At 37.8% G+C, this 17769-nt stretch overlaps 1 protein-coding gene across 1 annotated transcript; it reads right to left on the reverse strand.

The window, feature by feature from the left end:
* Positions 3275-5494, reverse strand: LOC18779349 (receptor-like protein 2). Its single transcript, XM_020562249.1, has one exon. It carries the CDS (start codon positions 5486-5488, stop codon positions 3275-3277), a length of 2214 nt encoding a protein of 737 aa, XP_020417838.1. The 5' UTR covers positions 5489-5494.

Raw genomic sequence — 17769 nt, forward strand, 5'->3', positions numbered from 1 at the left:
AAAATAACAGTGCATTCAGTTATGAATAGCAAAATGTTGAAATTGATAACAGTCAAGCCAGATGTAAACATACGTTGATGCCCTATTCATGTTATAAAAATCTTTTATATTAATTCATTTTGCATGTTTGGCATTGCTTATTTGGAGCGATAAGTGATTTTTAAAAAATTTTGGGAAGCCCACCCCCTTTGGTAAACTGTGAGAAAATCACTTATTATTAAAAATTGTTGTGAGAGAAAGTTATAAGGGAAAACAACTAATTAGGTGCTTTCATTTTCTGATTATGCAGGAATCAGTTTCGAAGAGGCACTGAGTTTAATGATTATGCGGAAATCAATACCAACAACACTTTTAACAAAAATTTTACCAAACGCCAATCTGCTTTCTCCCACAGCAAATCTGACAGCGATTATTTTCACAGTACAATAATGCCAAACTGGACTATATAATAACTTTCATGTATTAAGAAATCAAGGGTCACAAATTTCGACTTCCCAAAAATAATTAATGAGAAATCACAGCAAAAAACACTAAAAAGATGCACAAGACGAATCGGATAAATATGTTAAAGTCAAGATATGGAATCAATTTGAGTAGTCGGCAAACAACGACTGCTTGATGCAAATTATATATTCAAAGAGAAGGCCTCATCGGGTCTTAAGAGGAGGCCACCAGAAGAGGACTTAAGCTGCTTAATTCAAAGGGCTTGAGCAAATTATTGATAATTTGTCTTGAAAATTTGGAATGTTACATTGACTTCCTATTCACAAGTCACGGACCAATTGAAGACTAAAATTGTTCCAACTAAAATTCACGCAAATAAACTTTTGAAATCAAAATTAATATATACAATCATATCATAACACTCAATTCATATAATAAATTTACAAAATAAATTCAGTTTAAACTTGTAATTAAACCACACAAAATCTGGAAACAAAAAAATAAACAAAAAAATAAATTTTGTATTTTGAAATACTCACAAAAATTCTAACACCCTCACCATAACACAACTCGTACAGTATGAAACCAACATGAGACCTTGTTATTTTGGTGTGAATCAAAGTCCAAGTTCAAAGTTGTTTTCATGTGAATCAAAGAATGTTATAGCTCAAATCAAGGATCTCAACGTGTTGTTTTCAGGGAACAAAATGCATATTTTCGACCAAAAATAAAAATAAAAATAAAAACAGAATGCATACAATCCAATCAATAATTTACTAACAAAGATAAAGAAGATCAATTGGTGCTACATCGAACTTTTTACACATATTTGTGTACCTAGTTTCCATATTGAACAAATCAGTGCTACTGGTTGTTACGGATTAGAGGTTAGAAAAACATATTACTTGTGTTTGGGCCAAAACTCTGCACACCAGCCTATTTTTGTCAAGAGGCCCATGAACAAAATATTTGAACTTTTATCCACAAGAATCAGAAGCAAAAAAAAAAAAAAAAAAAACCACGATACTAAAAAGCCCAGACCTTTTTAGCAAATTACAAATAGTATGATTTAAAGAATAAAATACCATTATTGGCAATTACAAAACCGATGCACACAGTTTTGGATAAAAGCCCAGCTTCTGAGAAATTCTCACCACTTGGCCTCTATCTCAAAAAGGCAAAACAATAGTTCTTTTTCTCAAAGAAAGCCCCCACGTGATTTTCTAATTTTGGAAAAGTCAAAATTTTCAACTATCACATAGGAGTTGACAGGGAGTTAATGAAGACAGGTGTCTTATAGGAGGACTTCTCCATTTTTTGCAGCCAAAGAAAGAAGATCAAATCCCTTTTTAAATACAGAAAAACTTTGCACCAAAGCAAGTGGCCTTTCCAAGAGATAGGCAGACTACGATTTCAAGAGATAAGTAGGGAGCAAGGACGTTGCTCACCAGAAAAAGCAAGGAAATGACCTCCCTGAAAATTGATTGCTGATGGTTCTTTTCTGCAAGAATAATGGCTTCCTTCTTTTATGACATTGAAAAAAAGAAAAAGATCTTTTGAAGGATCTGCCGCCCATTATTAAAAATTAAAAACCCCACTCCAGTATTTCCTATAAATATGAGAGGAGGTGAACAGATCAGAGGACAACCAAAACATCAATCAAGACCAAAAACTCTCAAAGTCACAACTGATAAACTCAAAAAGATCAACTGATCTCAAAAGCTTTCAGACCCTAAAGCAACCAAAACTCTTTGATCCACAAGAAACAAATCGGCTAGAATTCAAATATCTAGTTTCGGTTCAGTTCAAAGAAATAGTTTTACAGAGCGAAATTTCTCTCGTTACAAATTTGATTCAGCACAAAGCCAAGTCAAGCAGAGTCCAAGTTTTTCACAAATATGAAAACCTCAACAAATTTATAGAAAGCCTTGGTCAAGCAGAACTGGCACCATAGTACAGCTCCAGCTCCGTGACCATCAATCTAGCCACTTTTGTCCTCTTCAAACTAAAGATGCCTCAATTCTGCCCGTTCAGCAAGCCTTCCATGGCTCGAAATAAATGAAACTCCGCCAAACTCAAACGTTGGTATCGATTTCCAACTGAAACTCATCAGTGGAAGTTGTTGACGATTCAATCAAGCATAGACATACCCAATCCAGCCCAGTTCAGAGGCAGCTACCCAGGCAGAAATCGAAGCCCAACATTCTGTTGTCTTTTTCGGTGTTGCCATTTCGCTTTTTGAGTCTTGTAATAGGCAGTTCTGTCTAAACCATTTGTCTTCTTTTCATTTATTCTGGCCAGAACCACCAATTTTGTACTGTGAAAAATTGTGAAGTCCTTACCAGTCTGAGGTAATAAAAGAACTTACTTGAGAGATATTCCTCACCCAAATTCACAATTGCTTGTTTAAGAATCAATAACATAGGGTGCAAGTTATCTATTTTTTAGAAGTCTGCTAGGGTTTTAAACTGCTAGTAGTGGCACTCTCACGCCCCAAAAGAAAGTTGACTTGTTGACCATTAATGGTTGTCAAGCCAATAAGGAATTTTACCCTACCATCACAGGATTAAAATCAAAACAAGTGAACAACTTGTTACTAAGTACTCTTTGTAGAACTGAACAATGCCCAGCTGATATGTACATCATTTTTTGCAAACTGATATGTAGCTGAAGTTGTTACTTGAAAAGGTAGCATGCAGAAATCACATCCGAAAAAGCAGACATAATTATAAGAACAAACTGTGCCTTTTTATATCAGGTACACAAAAGGAAAAAATGGAAAAGCAAATTGAAAATGTATAATAAAAAGTACAATATTAATAATATATATCTAACCTCTAAGCCTTCTTTTCATCGTGTTGATGCGCACTGTTACCATCACATAGAACTTATCTTGTAGATTGTCCATGAATCGAAAATATGCATATCTCCATGTCTTGTTAATAATTAAAGAACCACACACTCCCCAAAATCCTAATATGAACCCCAATGTAGCAAAAATATAAAACCACAGAAGTTGATGAAGCCCATGGTCCACGTCTCTGTTGTCCTTGTTATCTTGTCCGCACTTTTTTGGAAGTGGGGCACCACAAAGTTTTGAATTCCCCTCAAAGGCAGAAGAGTTGAAGCTTTGGAGCTGGGTGCCTGTTGGTATTGGTCCTTCAAGATTATTGTATGAGGCATTAAAATATTTCAAGAAATTAAGGCTCGCCAATGACAATGGGATTTTTCCAGACAGGTGATTCATGGAGAGATCCAAAATCTCTAAATTTTTCAGGTTAGATATTTGGTCTGGAATGACACCGGATAAATTGTTTGAGCTAAGAGCCAACCCACGGAGAAGGTGCAATTGGCCGATTTCAGTAGGTATATCACCAACAATGTTATTGTTAGCTATGTCTATCCATTCTCGATAAAAGGACAATTTTTGCGATGGAAAGGTTCGAGTTGTGGTTTTGCTGTGGCCGAAGACAGGCAATTCAATTTCATATTGTTCTACTTGAGATGCAATAGGTTCATAAAGCAACCTAGGTAATCTACAAATTTGCCTTGGAAATTCACCTGAAATTCGATTGTTTGGTAAGCTTATATAAAACAGTCTAGGAAGAGTCCCCAACCAACTTGGAATTGGCCCTGTGATTTGATTAAAACCCAGTTGCAAGACCTCTAGATTCTTGAGCTTTGATAACCATACAGGTATTTGACCAGTGAGGTCAGAACGAGCCAAACTCAAAAACCGAAGATTTTGGAATCCATCAAAATCAACCATGTCATCACCATATGGCATTCCCTCACCTTTAAAGGAACCAGTAAGCAAGAGTACATGGAGACTTTTGCAACTCATTAATATCTTCATCGCCCCTTTGAGGTTGGTGAATCGGTTGTAACCAAGTGAGAGGAAGGACAAGGATTTCAACGAAAGAATCTCATCATGTATTTGTCCCTCCAGATGATTTCTTGTCAATCGAATGGCTTTTAGGGACCGACATGAGTAAAGGCTTACTGGAACCGTACCAGTGAAGTTATTGTTCCACATGTCAAGCTTAGTAAGTTGACTAAGTCTGGAGAAATCAAGCTTGGAGATATCTCCTTCCAAGTTGTTGGATCCCAAACGCAGTTCTAGAAGGTTTGTGCAATTCATCAAAGATGAGGGCAAAGCACCTTCAAAATTGTTGAAATCAAGGGTCACAATCTTCAACTTGGAGAGCTTCCCCATATTGAGCGGAAGCTTGCCACCAAAATAATTAAAGTCAAGGTCAAGGATAGCAAGGTTGGTGAGGTTGACAATTTTATCACTAATAGCTCCATGTAGTGAATTGAGAGGTAATGAAATTTCTTCAAGTTTTGTAGCGTTATAGATATCTTCTGGAAGTAATCCTGAGAGGTTATTGTGACCGGCACGAAAAACCAGCAATTTGGAACACTTTCCTAGCCCTAGAGCAACATTGCCATTGAATATATTGGAAGAAAAATCCAATAGCCTGAGGAAGGGAGAAGAATGGAGACAAATAGAGGATGGGATATACCCTGTGAAGGTATTGTTGCTGACATTGAAACTAGTTAAGTTGCTTGCTTGTTGGAAGAATGAAGATGGAATGGCTCCCAAGAAGTGATTGCTGGACAAATCCACTATCTGGATATTGCAGGATGATAGAGAAAGTGGTAGCTCCCCATAAAGAAGGTTATAGCTCAAATCAAGGATCTCGAGATGATTCAAAGACAAGAAGAACTGAGTTTCAAGTGAACCATATAGTGAATTGTGGGAAAGGTTCAAGTGGGTGAGATGTGTGAGATTTCCAAGTGAAGAAGGAGAGATACCTCCTTTGAGCCCTTGGGAAGGCAAGAGCAAATGGGTGACCCAAGCATCTTGATTACAAGTGATGCCCTTCCAACGACAACAATCAAAGGATGTCCAATTTGAAGGAGGAGAAGATAGAGTGGAGGCAAAGGACAGGAGGCTGCTGCGTTCAGTTTGTTTGCAGGCATGAATATTTGTAGATATAATGTAAGAGAATAAGAGGAAGAGAAGGAAGCCATGAGCCATTAGGTTATTAACTTGCACTGGTATGTTGCTTTGTGTATGTGCTCACAGGTTGGTATATAAATAAGATCAAGGATGCTTGAAAACGATGCAAACATCACTTCAAATGTTGAGAAGTTGGCAAACAACCACCGCACAATACAAATTATTGATGAAACCGAAGAGATATTCCCACTAATGAAACCAAAGAGAAGACCTCATTGGGCCACCAGAAGAGGACTTGGCCTACTTAGTTTAAAGTCCACACACAACGCCATCAAAGTTGTTGTGTGACATTTGGCAAATCTTCTAACTACATGACCAAACAGAAACTTCGTAGCAAACTACAGGAGAATCAGAACCAAACAGATATATGAACCAAATCGTCACTCTTCATTCACAAGTCACTAGCATCGGTCAACTACAGGACCAAACACATATATGAACCAAAAGACGAAGGGCATAAAACAGAACTTACTTAGAAATCCCTTAACCAATAACCACATACTCAGGAAATTGATGGATATATTAAACCCAACAAAATAATGTATTAGTCTATGAGTTGACTCAATTGAAAAACTTATACTGCTAGAGCATGCAGTCTTCGGTGTTCTTTATCTGAGTAAAGTGAAATATTTTTGTAGAGAAGGAATCTGTCACATGCTTTCGCGCTCTGTGCCATCTGCGGATCATCGATAAAATTTAGCCATAGCAAAGGAGAACTCTCTTGGGGTACAATCACAAAGAAATCTCATTTCACCATTCTTAACAGTCTCTACAAGTACTAAGTGCTAAATATGAATATGGTTGGAATACTTTGGGTTAGGTTTTATTCTTCTCCATAAGGAGGTATATGTAGGAGTTTACATGAGTGCTTTATAAGGAAATAGATACAGTAATCAATTAGGATAGTATCTCCTAATTATACAATGATTTGTCAACTATATAGAATAGGAAAGTAAATCCCTTAATTAATCAAGGAAATAAATCTCCTTGATTAATTAAGAGACTCACGTCATCACTCTTCCTCAAGTTGGTGCATATATGTCACCAATGCCCAACTTGGTAAGTGAGTTATGAAATACTCTGCCACAAACAGCTTTTGTTAAGATATCTATCAGTTGATCTTCTGATTTTACGAATGGTTGACGGATGATCTTCTTCTCAATTTTTTCTTTGATAAAATGTCTATCCACCTCAACATGTTTGGTTCAATCATGTTGAACTGGATTATGGGCAATATCAATAGCTGACTTGTTGTCACAGTGTAACTCCATTGGCTTTTCTGGCTTGAAGCCCAATTCTGTTAAGTGTCTTCTGATCCACAATAACTCACAAACTTCGTGAGCCATTCCTTGATATTCTACTTCTGCACTAGACCGAGGAACCACATTTTTCTTTTTACTCCGTCAAGTGACTAGGTTACCTCCCACGAATGTAAAGTAACCAGAAGTAAAGCATCTATCTGTAATAGAACCAGCCCAATCAGCATCTGCATATCCAACAATTTCAAGATCTCCATTTTTTGAGAACATTATCCTTTCCCAGGGGCTGACTTTAAGTATCTTAAGATCCGATCAACTGCATTCCTATGAGAAACACTGGGCGAATGCATAAACGGACTAACCACACTCACAGCATATGCAATATCTGCTCTTGTGTGTGCCAGGTATATCAACCTTCCAACAAGGTGTTGGTACTGTTCCTTATTGGTTGGTTCTTGGTCCATGTCTTCACACAACTTGTGATTCATCTCAATGAGTGTGTCAACAGGCTTACATCCAAGTATTCTTGTTTCAGTGAGTAGATCTATTACATACTTCCTTTGAGACAGAAATATACCAGTTTCTAACCTTGCTACTTCGATTTCAAGAAAGTACTTTAGATCACCTAAATCCTCATCTCAAATTCCTGAGACAAATACTTTTGCAACTTCAGTCACTCTTTCGTGTTGTTTCCAGTTACGATTATGTCATCTACATAAACAATTAATGCAGTAAGTTTTCCTTCATCACGTTTTAAGAATAGGGTGTGATCTGAATTACTCTGTGTATATCCAAAATTCTTCATAGATTTAGTAAATTTGTCAAACCATGCCCTGGGAGATTGCTTTAACCCATATAATGACTTTCTGAGCTTGCAAACTTGATTTTTCTTGTCAGGAGCTGAATTACATCCTTGGGGTAAGTCCATATATACTTCTTCTTCCAAGTCTCCATGTAAGAATGCATTTTTGACATCAAACTAATGTAGTGATCAATCGAGATTTGCCGCTAGAGACAATAGGACTATAATAGTGTTAATCTTGGCTACTAGGGCAAAGGTCTCCTCGTAGTCTATCCCATATCTCTGTGTGTACCCCTTCGTCACCAATCTATCTTTCAAATAATTCATCTGCTTTGAGTTTCACAGTATAAATCCACCTACATCCTACTGTCTTCTTTCCATGAGGTAAGGGCACGAGTTCCCATGTGACATTCTTTTGGAGAGTTTGCATTTCTTCATTCATAGCTTCTTCCCATTCTGGGTTTTCTAGTGCTTCAGTTACACTGTTGGAGATAGATATATCAGCCAACTACTACACATAGTGCACACATGACTCTGATAACCATACGTGTATTTGGAATTGGCTCTATGATTTGATTACCACCCAGAAACAAGATTTCTAGATTCTTAAGCTTTGATAACCATACATGTATTTGACCATTGAAGTTACAACCACCCAAACTCAATAACAGAAGAGTTTGAAATCCGTCAAAATCAACCATGTCATCATCAACTGGCACTCCCTCACCTTTAGAGGAACCACCAAGCATGAGTGTGCCAAGACTTTTGGAGCTCATCAATATCTTCATTGCTCCTGTCTAATTAGATATGTATATATATTCCATTGAGGCATCTAATTGCTTTGTGTATGTGTCCTTGCTAAAAATCAGATAAATTGAAAATCGTTAAGGCATCTAATTGCAAACAATAAAAAGACAAACAGTGTGTTTCAAGAAAAGAATAAAATAACAATCACCTAATTAAGTGGTCAAATGGTTTCAGATTCAAATGATTTTTTGCAGACATGATCTTTGAAGGAATATTTAAAAATTAGATGATTCGAATCATTGAAAAATAATGTATGGTGGGCCCTAGAAGTGTGCCCCTCAAATAATTATTTGAGGGATTCCATAAAGCTCGCTGTATATATATATATATATATATATATGTATTAAAGCAACCATGCTTGAAAACGATGCAAATTTAAAGTCCACGACTCCTTCAAAGTACTCATAGTCTGTGACTAATGGTAATAATTTTTCATGGAATTCAGAAGATATATTTGTTGCCCCCACTATTGCACAAAATGACAGGTTTATAAGCTGCCATAACCACACAACACAGATTATCCAAACCACTCTGTACGTCGAAGAAAGATTTCCACAAAACGAAGACCTTGTGTATTTTAAAGTCTGCATTGACTCCGAAGTAGTTTCGTCCTCAAGCGAAGATCTTCTTATACTGAAGTTTCATTTTGTCACTTTTAAGGCAGTTGATATGTGATACTAGCGCATCTTCCATGTCAATCAAAGTCCAAGTTCCAGCTTGTTTTCTTGTACTGATGATTTTTCTAAGAAACTTGGAGGATAGTCATTCTTTCAAAGTTGTTTGCCCCACATATGAGGGCAGCTACATTAAAAATATCACGTATCAGACAAGCATCAGTCATTCATAAAGAAGCCCTTTCTACACAAATAGCTGAACATAAAATTAAAAAGGCTTAATTATTGATATGGCCTTTGAAACTCAATTTGAATCTCACTCTGCCACCTAAAACTCAATTTGTCACACTTTATCCCCTAAAACTCAATTCTCCGTCTCACTATGCCCATATTCATTAACTCGATAAAAAATAACAGAGCATTCAGTTATGAATAGCGAAATGTTATATAACAGTCAAGCCAGATGTAAGCATACGTTGATGCCCTATTCATGTTATAAAAATCTGTGCTATTAATTCATATTAGACTAGATATAATAACTTTCATGTATTAAGAAATCAAGAGTCACAAATTTCGACTTCCCAAAAATAATCAGTGAGAAATCACAGCAAAAAATGCTAAAAGGATGCACAAGACGCATCGGATGAACATGTTAAAGCCAAGATATGGAATCAAATTGAGATGTCAGCAAACAACAACCGCATGATGCAAATTATATATTCAAAGAGAAGACCTCATCGGGTTTTAAGAGGGGGCCACCGGAGGACTTGAGCTGCTTAATTCAAAGGACTTGAGCAACTGTAGTTGATTTTTAGTACAACAATGGCATGTGAACCACAAGACAAAAAGGCATGAAACATAACATATCTAAGACAAAGTTTATATATTTAATCCATAACATATCTAAGACAAAGTTTACATGAAATATATTACAATCTTCCTCAACGCGTTTTCATATTCTGAAACTGTAGCATATATAATGGCTTCATTATCAATGTCATCAAAAATGTCTCTCAATATGTATGTATATAACCATTGTAATTTCCCATCCGATTTCACAATCAATTCTTCAAAACATTCATGGCTGAAAATCCTCTTCGACGATTTCCGATTTCGCAGCTGAAGTTGTTACTTGCAAAAGGTAGAGTGCAGAAATCACATCCGAAAAAGAAGACATAATTATAAGAACAAACTGTGCCTTATTACGTCGGGCACACAAGAGAAAGAAAAGAAAAGCAGAATAAAAAGTACAATATTAACAATATATATCTAGCCTCTAAGCCTTCTTTTCATCATGTTGATGTGGACTGTTATCATCACATAGAGCCTATCTTGTAGACTTTCTATGAATCGAAAATACGCACATCTCCATGTCTTGTTAATAATTAAACACCACACACTCCAAACTAGTTTTGTTGAATGCATATGCCATCAAAACAATATATTCACTAACAATTAAGAGTTTATTTATACTTTCGTTAAATATAACTTAAGATTTTGTGGTATCCACTAGTGTAAATATTTTAAATTGAAGATCAAATTCAGTCATTGTATTCATATAGGGTCAAGGAGTGTAGCTGTAAAAAATCATCAAAATCGGAGTTAAAATAACCATTAAATCATGATTTTTCATTTATAACCGTTGAAAAGTTTTGTCCGGTTACTTGATCTCTGAATGTTTATTTTTTCCGATTTTTGGCTTATATTGTAATGACCTAAACCTAAAATTCATATTTAATGAGTAATTTATTATGAGGAAAGACAATTTTGCCCTTGGAATAATTTATTAACGAAAAGTTGACTTTTTGACCAAAAAGGAATTTGACAAATTTACATACACCGTTGCGTAGATCACGACGAAATGAGTTCGTAGACACGAAGTGGACTCGAGTCGGAGCTTTAACGAAGAAAATACGGTTAAAATACCACGAGGGGTAAAATGGTAAATTGCAAAATCAGATTTAAACCCTCAGTTTCTCTCTCTCCCTCAGTTTTTCTTTCTCTCTCTCTCTCTCTCTCCTGTCGCACGAAACCATTCCCCCTAACCCAGCCGATTTTTCTTCTCCTCGCCACCACCACGTCCGGCCATCAACTTCGTCGGCACCGGTCCCAAAAGAACCAGCTCGTCCTCCTCTACACGTCTCAGCCCTCAGCCGCTCCACTCCGCCCCTGGCGTCGCCGAAAACTGCAGAAATTCCGTCGGTTTTGTCAAAACTTCAACCCGCTCGTTCTCCTTCAATTCCCCTCCAAATTTGTCGAGTAAGGTATGGATTTCTACCTATTTTCCATGCTCTAGCTGATGGTTGGGTAGGTTTGCATCGATTTTGACCGTAGCTAGCTCAGTTTTCAAATTAGAATTCGGCCGATTTTCAGCCTCCATGTTCGGCCACTTCCGGTCAGTTTTTGGGGGTAGGTCCAAGAACATTAGTGGTTCCAAATATGGTGTTATACCTACGGTAGGAGTTTAGGGCCTTGGTTTTGAGATTTTCTGGCGATGCATAATCGCTTTGGACACCCAGCGCTGCCGGCGCGTGCGGCGGTGCGTGGGCGAGGGTGTTGCAGTGGCACTGTGTCTTGATACGATCCTTAGGTCGTCATGAGTGCATAGGAATTCGCGGATCGCAATTTGGATACCGTTTGAGCCTCGAACGGATTTTTCATATTGTGCGATTATCGGGTTCAATACTGTTGAGCCGTTGGATCGTAATCAATTTCAGATATGTTACTCTAGATAATTTCAAAAACGTGTAGGATTCGACGGATTGTGAATCAGAGTCCCGGATACTCCGAAATCGCGAACCCTAGGGCTAGGGTTTAGAAATTTTTCGATTACACGATCGTGTTTAATCCGACCGTCCGATCGACACCAATACCCTCGGGACATGTGTCCTAGATATATTGGACCTTCTAGCGGCATCCGGATCATATTGTGAGGTCATGGACCCGTGGGATCCCGGATTGACTTTTTGGGACGTTAGCGCTTTTTGAGTCCCAAGATACCGCTAAACTATCCCACGTGGAAGGAAAGCGTTTATGGGCATAGGGATAACTTTAAATTGACGCACGTACTTTTAGGAGCCGGGGGTAGGGTTTTAATTTAATACTATATTGTATTAATAGAATATTATGGTCATTGAATCAGGCACCCGGGTACCAGTTGACCCGCAGGAGGGACCTTCAAGAGGTCTAGCGAGCTCGGACTATCAGTGAGTGGACTCTTTGTTTTAATAAACGAATTTAAGCAGTTCAGTTTCAGTTATCAGCTGTTTTATTCTGTAAAATAGTTTATGTTACATGCTGCCGAGTGAAATCGCCTTTAAAGAATATAGGAAATGATATTCTCATTAATTATCAGATAAATGGCAGCAAAATTTTAAAGGTTACAGAAAGTTAATTATTCAACAGTTTTGCTTCAGAAACTTTATATTTTCTTAAACCACCTCGTACCCAGTTATTAAATGTTGCCTTCGGATTATATTTGTTGCCTTCGGTTTAGTCAGCATGCTTGACAGTTGCCCCATGAGTTCCTTGGTACTCGAACTCGTGTGGAGCGAGTAATGCGGATCAGGTGAACTACGGTCCCCTGCATCCTGCGAGTTGCGGCTCAGATTGACTTCATGTCACTGAGACCTGCGAGTATGTGTCACCCATGGTGATGCAAGGAATTGATAGATATAAGGATTTGACGGAAATAAGGGTACACCTAGGTGATAGTTTTCAATTGTTTTCAAATGTATAGTTATATACATGCATTGATTTCAAAAATAAAGAAAATAAGTTAGTTTGTATAACTGTTTTTCAGTGGGGTTAGTATGTAAATATGTTATTTTCTAAATTTTGTTTTTGGTCCACTCACCCTTTTTGTTGTTTTGCGCCCCCAGGCAGTAGACGTGCACAGGAATCCACCACAGGGCCATTTCCCATCTTCCGCGCCTCTCTTTTGATGTAGGATTTTTGTTTTGTAAAAGGATTAACTCCTTTGTAAATTGTTAGTAGTTGCTCTGATGTTTTGCCCTTGATTGACACTTGAACTGTTGGAATGTATATATACGTATGCTGGCAGTTGGTTGTATATATATATGTACTTGTTTGGCAGGTGAAAATATTTTGGTATTGAGCTAGTTACAAGGGAAACTCTGCCGGGTTTTTGGTAGAAGTCAACCTTTTTATTTTATCATGTTTTGTGTAGAGGGGCAAATAGGTCATTTGTGCCCGACATTCGCCAGGTGTCGGACACGCACAGGGTCTGGTTCGGATTCCAAAGCGGAATTTGGATCGGGTCCTATCATATATCATCTCGAAGTATAAACAAACAAGTTTGACGGTTGGATCGTTGAAACTAGTTTCGTAGAATGCATATGTCATCAAAATAATATATTCACTAACAATTAAGAGTTTATTTACACTTTCGTTAAATATAACATAAGATTTTGTGGTATCCACTAGTGTAAATATTTTAAATTGAAGATCAAATTCAGTCATTGTATTCATATAGGGTCAAGGAGTGTAGCTGTAAAAAATCAAAATCAGAGTTAAAATAATCGTTAAATCATGATTTTTCATTTATAACCGTCGAAAAGTTTTGTCCCCGTTACTTGATCTCTAAATGTTTATTTTTTCCGATTTTTGGCGTATATGATCTCGAAGTATAAACAAACAAGTTTGATGGTTGAATCGTTGAAACTAGTTTCGTAGAATGCTTATGCCATCAAAACAATATATTTACTAACAATTAAGAGTTTATTTTACTTTCGTTAAATATAATATAAGATTTTGTGGTATCCACTAGCGTAAATATTTTAAATTGAAGATCAAATTCAGTCATTGTATTCATATAGGGTCAAGGAGTGTAGCTGTAAAAAAAATCATCAAAATCGGAGTTAAAATAACCGTTAAATCGTGATTTTTCATTTATAATCATCGAAAAGTTTTGTCCGTTGCTAGATCTCTGAATGTTTGTTTTTTTGCAATTTTTGGAGTATACGATCTCGAAGTATATACAAACAAGTCTGACGGTTGGATCGTTGAATGGTGTGTGCATATATATATATTTATTAAATAGCTTTAAATTTATTTATTTTGTCCGTATAACACTTAAGAAATTGAATAGTATATATATTTATTAAATAACTTTAACCTTATTTATATTTTCAGTCGTAAAATAAAATTATTTTATTTTTTATTATTCATAACAATTATTTTTATAAATATTGTGCTACGAACCAATTTTTCGTCTCTCAAAAGTTTGCACGACCAACAGTTCGTCGCGCAAAACTCTAAAAATTTGGGCGGGTACTAAAAATGGGACGCGAGATTTTAAAATAAAATAAAGTTTTAGACTTTGCGCGACCAATATTTTTTGTCACTCAAAACTTTGCGTGACCAATATATATTTTTCATCGCGCAAAAATTTGGGCGGGTACCAAAAATGGGACGCGGGAATTTTTTATTTATGTTTTAGTAATTTTTTTTAGACTTTGCGCAACCAATATTCCTATATTCGTTGCGCAAAACTTTGCACAACCAACATGTTTCGTCGACGACCAATATTCCAATATTTTTCGTCGAGCAAAGTGATACGATTTTTAAAACCAAAATAACTCCTCCACCATTTTCGCAATGTCTTTCTCTACTCTTACCTCTCCTCTCTCTTTCCCTCTCCCCAAATCCCACCCTTTCTCTCACACTCACTCATCTCACTTAATCTCTCATCTTTCTCTTCACTATCTCTCACTCTCTCACCTCTCTTTTCACTGTCTCTCACTCTCACTCACTCTCTCATCTCTCTATCACTATCTTCTCTAATTCTCTCACACTCACTTCTCCCTCTCATTCTCACTCACTCTCAATCTTGCCCAAAAGGTATATTCTCTCCCAATTTTAATTTTTTTTCATTAATATGCGTTTTTGGAGTTAGTTTTGAGTTTGTGTGGGGTTTGGGGTTGAGTAAAGGGGAGGGATTGGAGTTTGGGTTGGATTTGTGGTATAACAATTTTAGGGGAGATTATGCCTTCTTTTTTTTTTCTTTTTTTTTGGTTATTTGACCATATTTGTTTTTTTAATAGGGAATCATCGAGACTTTGTGTAATGACCCGGTCCTAAATAAATTAGTAAATATTAATTTATTGAGAGAAAATACCATTTTACCCTTAAAATATTTTATTAGGATTTAAGTTGACTTTTTGACAGGGAAGAAATTTGAGAATTTCGGCTATACCATTGCGTAGATCACGGGGAGATGAGTCCGTAGACATGTGGTGGGCTCGAATCGGAGTTGTAATGAGAAAGATAAGATCAAAATATCCTCAGTGGCATAACCGTAATTTTGACAAAAATGGTTTGATCAAATCAGATTTTCTTCTCTCTCTCTCTCTCTCTCCTCCTCAAACAGGCTCTCTCTCTCTCCTCTCTCGCGCGGGCAGCTACAGCCTACCACGTTTTGGCCGGCCGTTCTCTCTTCCAGCCACCAATCACGACTGGGCCAGTACCAAAATGACTGGGTCGTCGTCCTCTTTCAACCCCAGCTAGCTCCCACTGTAAGCCGCCGTGGTTTCACCGGAAGATGGAGAAGAAGCGGCCGGTGTCGTCCGAACTTCTCCGACGTCGATCTCCCTCCTCCGGCCACCGATTTCGATGAATGAAATATGGTTTCTCACCTAGTTTTCATGCTCTAGCTGCCTGTTGGGTAGGATTCAATCAATTCTTAGTGTAGGTAATTCGATTTACGAATTGAAATTCGGTCAATTTTGGGATCTCGAATCCCCACTTCCGGTCATTTTTTGGGGAAGGTCCAAGAAAAAAAGTGGCTCCAAATAGGGCGTTATACCTAGGGTAGGAGTTTGGAGCCGTAGTTTGAGATTTTCTGACAATGCGTAATCGCTTTGGGCACCCACGCACTGCTGGCGCATGCGGCGGATCGTGGGCACTGTAGAAAAAGGTCACTATGTCCCGATGTAATCTCCTGGTTCTCACGAGTGTGTAAGTGTGCTCGGATTTCAATTTGGATACCGTTTGAGCCTAGAACGGATATCGCCTATTGCTCGTTATCTGGGTTCGATAGGTTGGGACCGTTGGATGGTCTTGAATTTATTATATGTTAATCTAGGCATTTCTAGGATCGCGTAGGAATTCACGGATCGTGAATCGGAGCCCCGGATGTTCCGATTTAATAATTTAAATTTTATGTTTATAATAACCGTCAGATCGTGCGATCGTAAGCGATCCGACCGTCCAATCTGGACCAAACTTGCAGGACGAGTGTCCTATACTTTATGGAACTTATATGAACTTTCAGATCGGAATTTGGAGGTTGTAGGCCCCGTGGGCCTATTTGACCAAGTTTGGGTAGCTTTGACCCTTGGTTGATCGTGAGTCTTCCGAGGTAGTTTTGCCTTCCTAAGAGAATTATTATGACCCTAGTGAAAGGTCTTGAGTGTTGTGGAGCTGTGTTGACTAGGTTGAGATTTTTAGGATGTCTATTATTATTATAGGAAACTTTTTGATATTATTTTAAAAAATGAAAATTATGAAATTTATGTTTATGTGAATGATCGTTGGTCTAGAAATAATATTTTTATCCTGATTAAATTACGTTGTAGTCTACTATAGACTGATATCATTAAAATGAGAATACATCTAGTATTAATTTAGATAAGTGAGAGTATGTCAATTTAAAGTGCTATACGCACTACCCTAAGTACCATCCTATGATCGTTAGGTCCCACGTGGCGTAGGTTATCCGGCGTGCGGACAGACCCCATACGTGGCGTTGGTAGTACCGGCGTTTGGGAAGATTATGTGATATTATGTTGAAGTCGCACGTGGCGTAGGTTATCCGGCGTGTTGACAGACCACATACGTGGCGTTGGTAGTATCGGCATATGGGGAGATTATGTGATAATATGGTGAGGTCGCACGTGGCGTAGGTTATCCGGCGTGTTGACAGACCCCATACGTGGCGTTGGTAGTACCGGCGTATGGGGAGATATTGTGATATGATGTTGAGATCTCGCACGGCGTAAGATTTTCTGGCGTTGAGACATACCCCATACGTGGCGTTGGTAGTACCGGCGTATGAGGAGATTATATGATTGTTAGGTCCCATGTTGCGTAGGTTATCCGGTATATTGACAGACCCCATACGTGGTGTTGGTTGTACCAGCGTATTGGGAGATATTGTGATATTATGTTAAGGTCGCACGTGGCATAGGTTATCCGGCGTGTTGACAGACCCCATACGTGGCGTTGGTAGTACCGACATATGGGGAGTTTATGTGATAATATGGTGAGGTCGCACGTGACGTATGTTATCCGGCGTGTTGACATACCCCATACGTGGCGTTGGTAGTACCGACGTATGGGGAGTTTATGTGAATAACAGAGATATAAATGAAGGTATTGTATGTGTTTGGAATCGGGTTTTAGTGAAAGAACTACGTGTGGCTTGATCCCTCAGTGAGGGTACGTAAGCAGCCTAAGGTTATTAGGTGCAGCCGCGGACATAGATGTGATTGTGTTAGGAGGTTAAAACCTCTTATGTTGGAATTGGAAAAGTTAGATGACGTATGTTGTAATTTAGTATTCATAATTCGTATTTGAATTTATTGTTTGCCTTGTTTAAGGTATGAATTGATTTGATAGCGTGCTTGGTGGTTTGTTGCGAATTATCGGAAGACCGAAAGCCGTTTATGTGAATTGCATGTTATTACATTGTGCATGCTGCTAACTGGGTAATATAAAATATGTTTTATGCAGGTTGAAATTTAGGGAAATGTTCAATTTATAGGGGAGACTCTGCCGAAATTTCGGCAGAAAGTC

This window comes from Prunus persica, chromosome G4 (assembly GCF_000346465.2).
Source record: "Prunus persica cultivar Lovell chromosome G4, Prunus_persica_NCBIv2, whole genome shotgun sequence".
In the NCBI taxonomy this organism is placed as follows: domain Eukaryota; kingdom Viridiplantae; phylum Streptophyta; class Magnoliopsida; order Rosales; family Rosaceae; genus Prunus; species Prunus persica.

Coding starts and splice junctions, on each gene's coding strand:
- LOC18779349 (XM_020562249.1), bottom strand. CDS start 5,488: ATGGCTCATGGCTTCCTTCTCTTCCTCTTATTCTCTTACATTATATCT.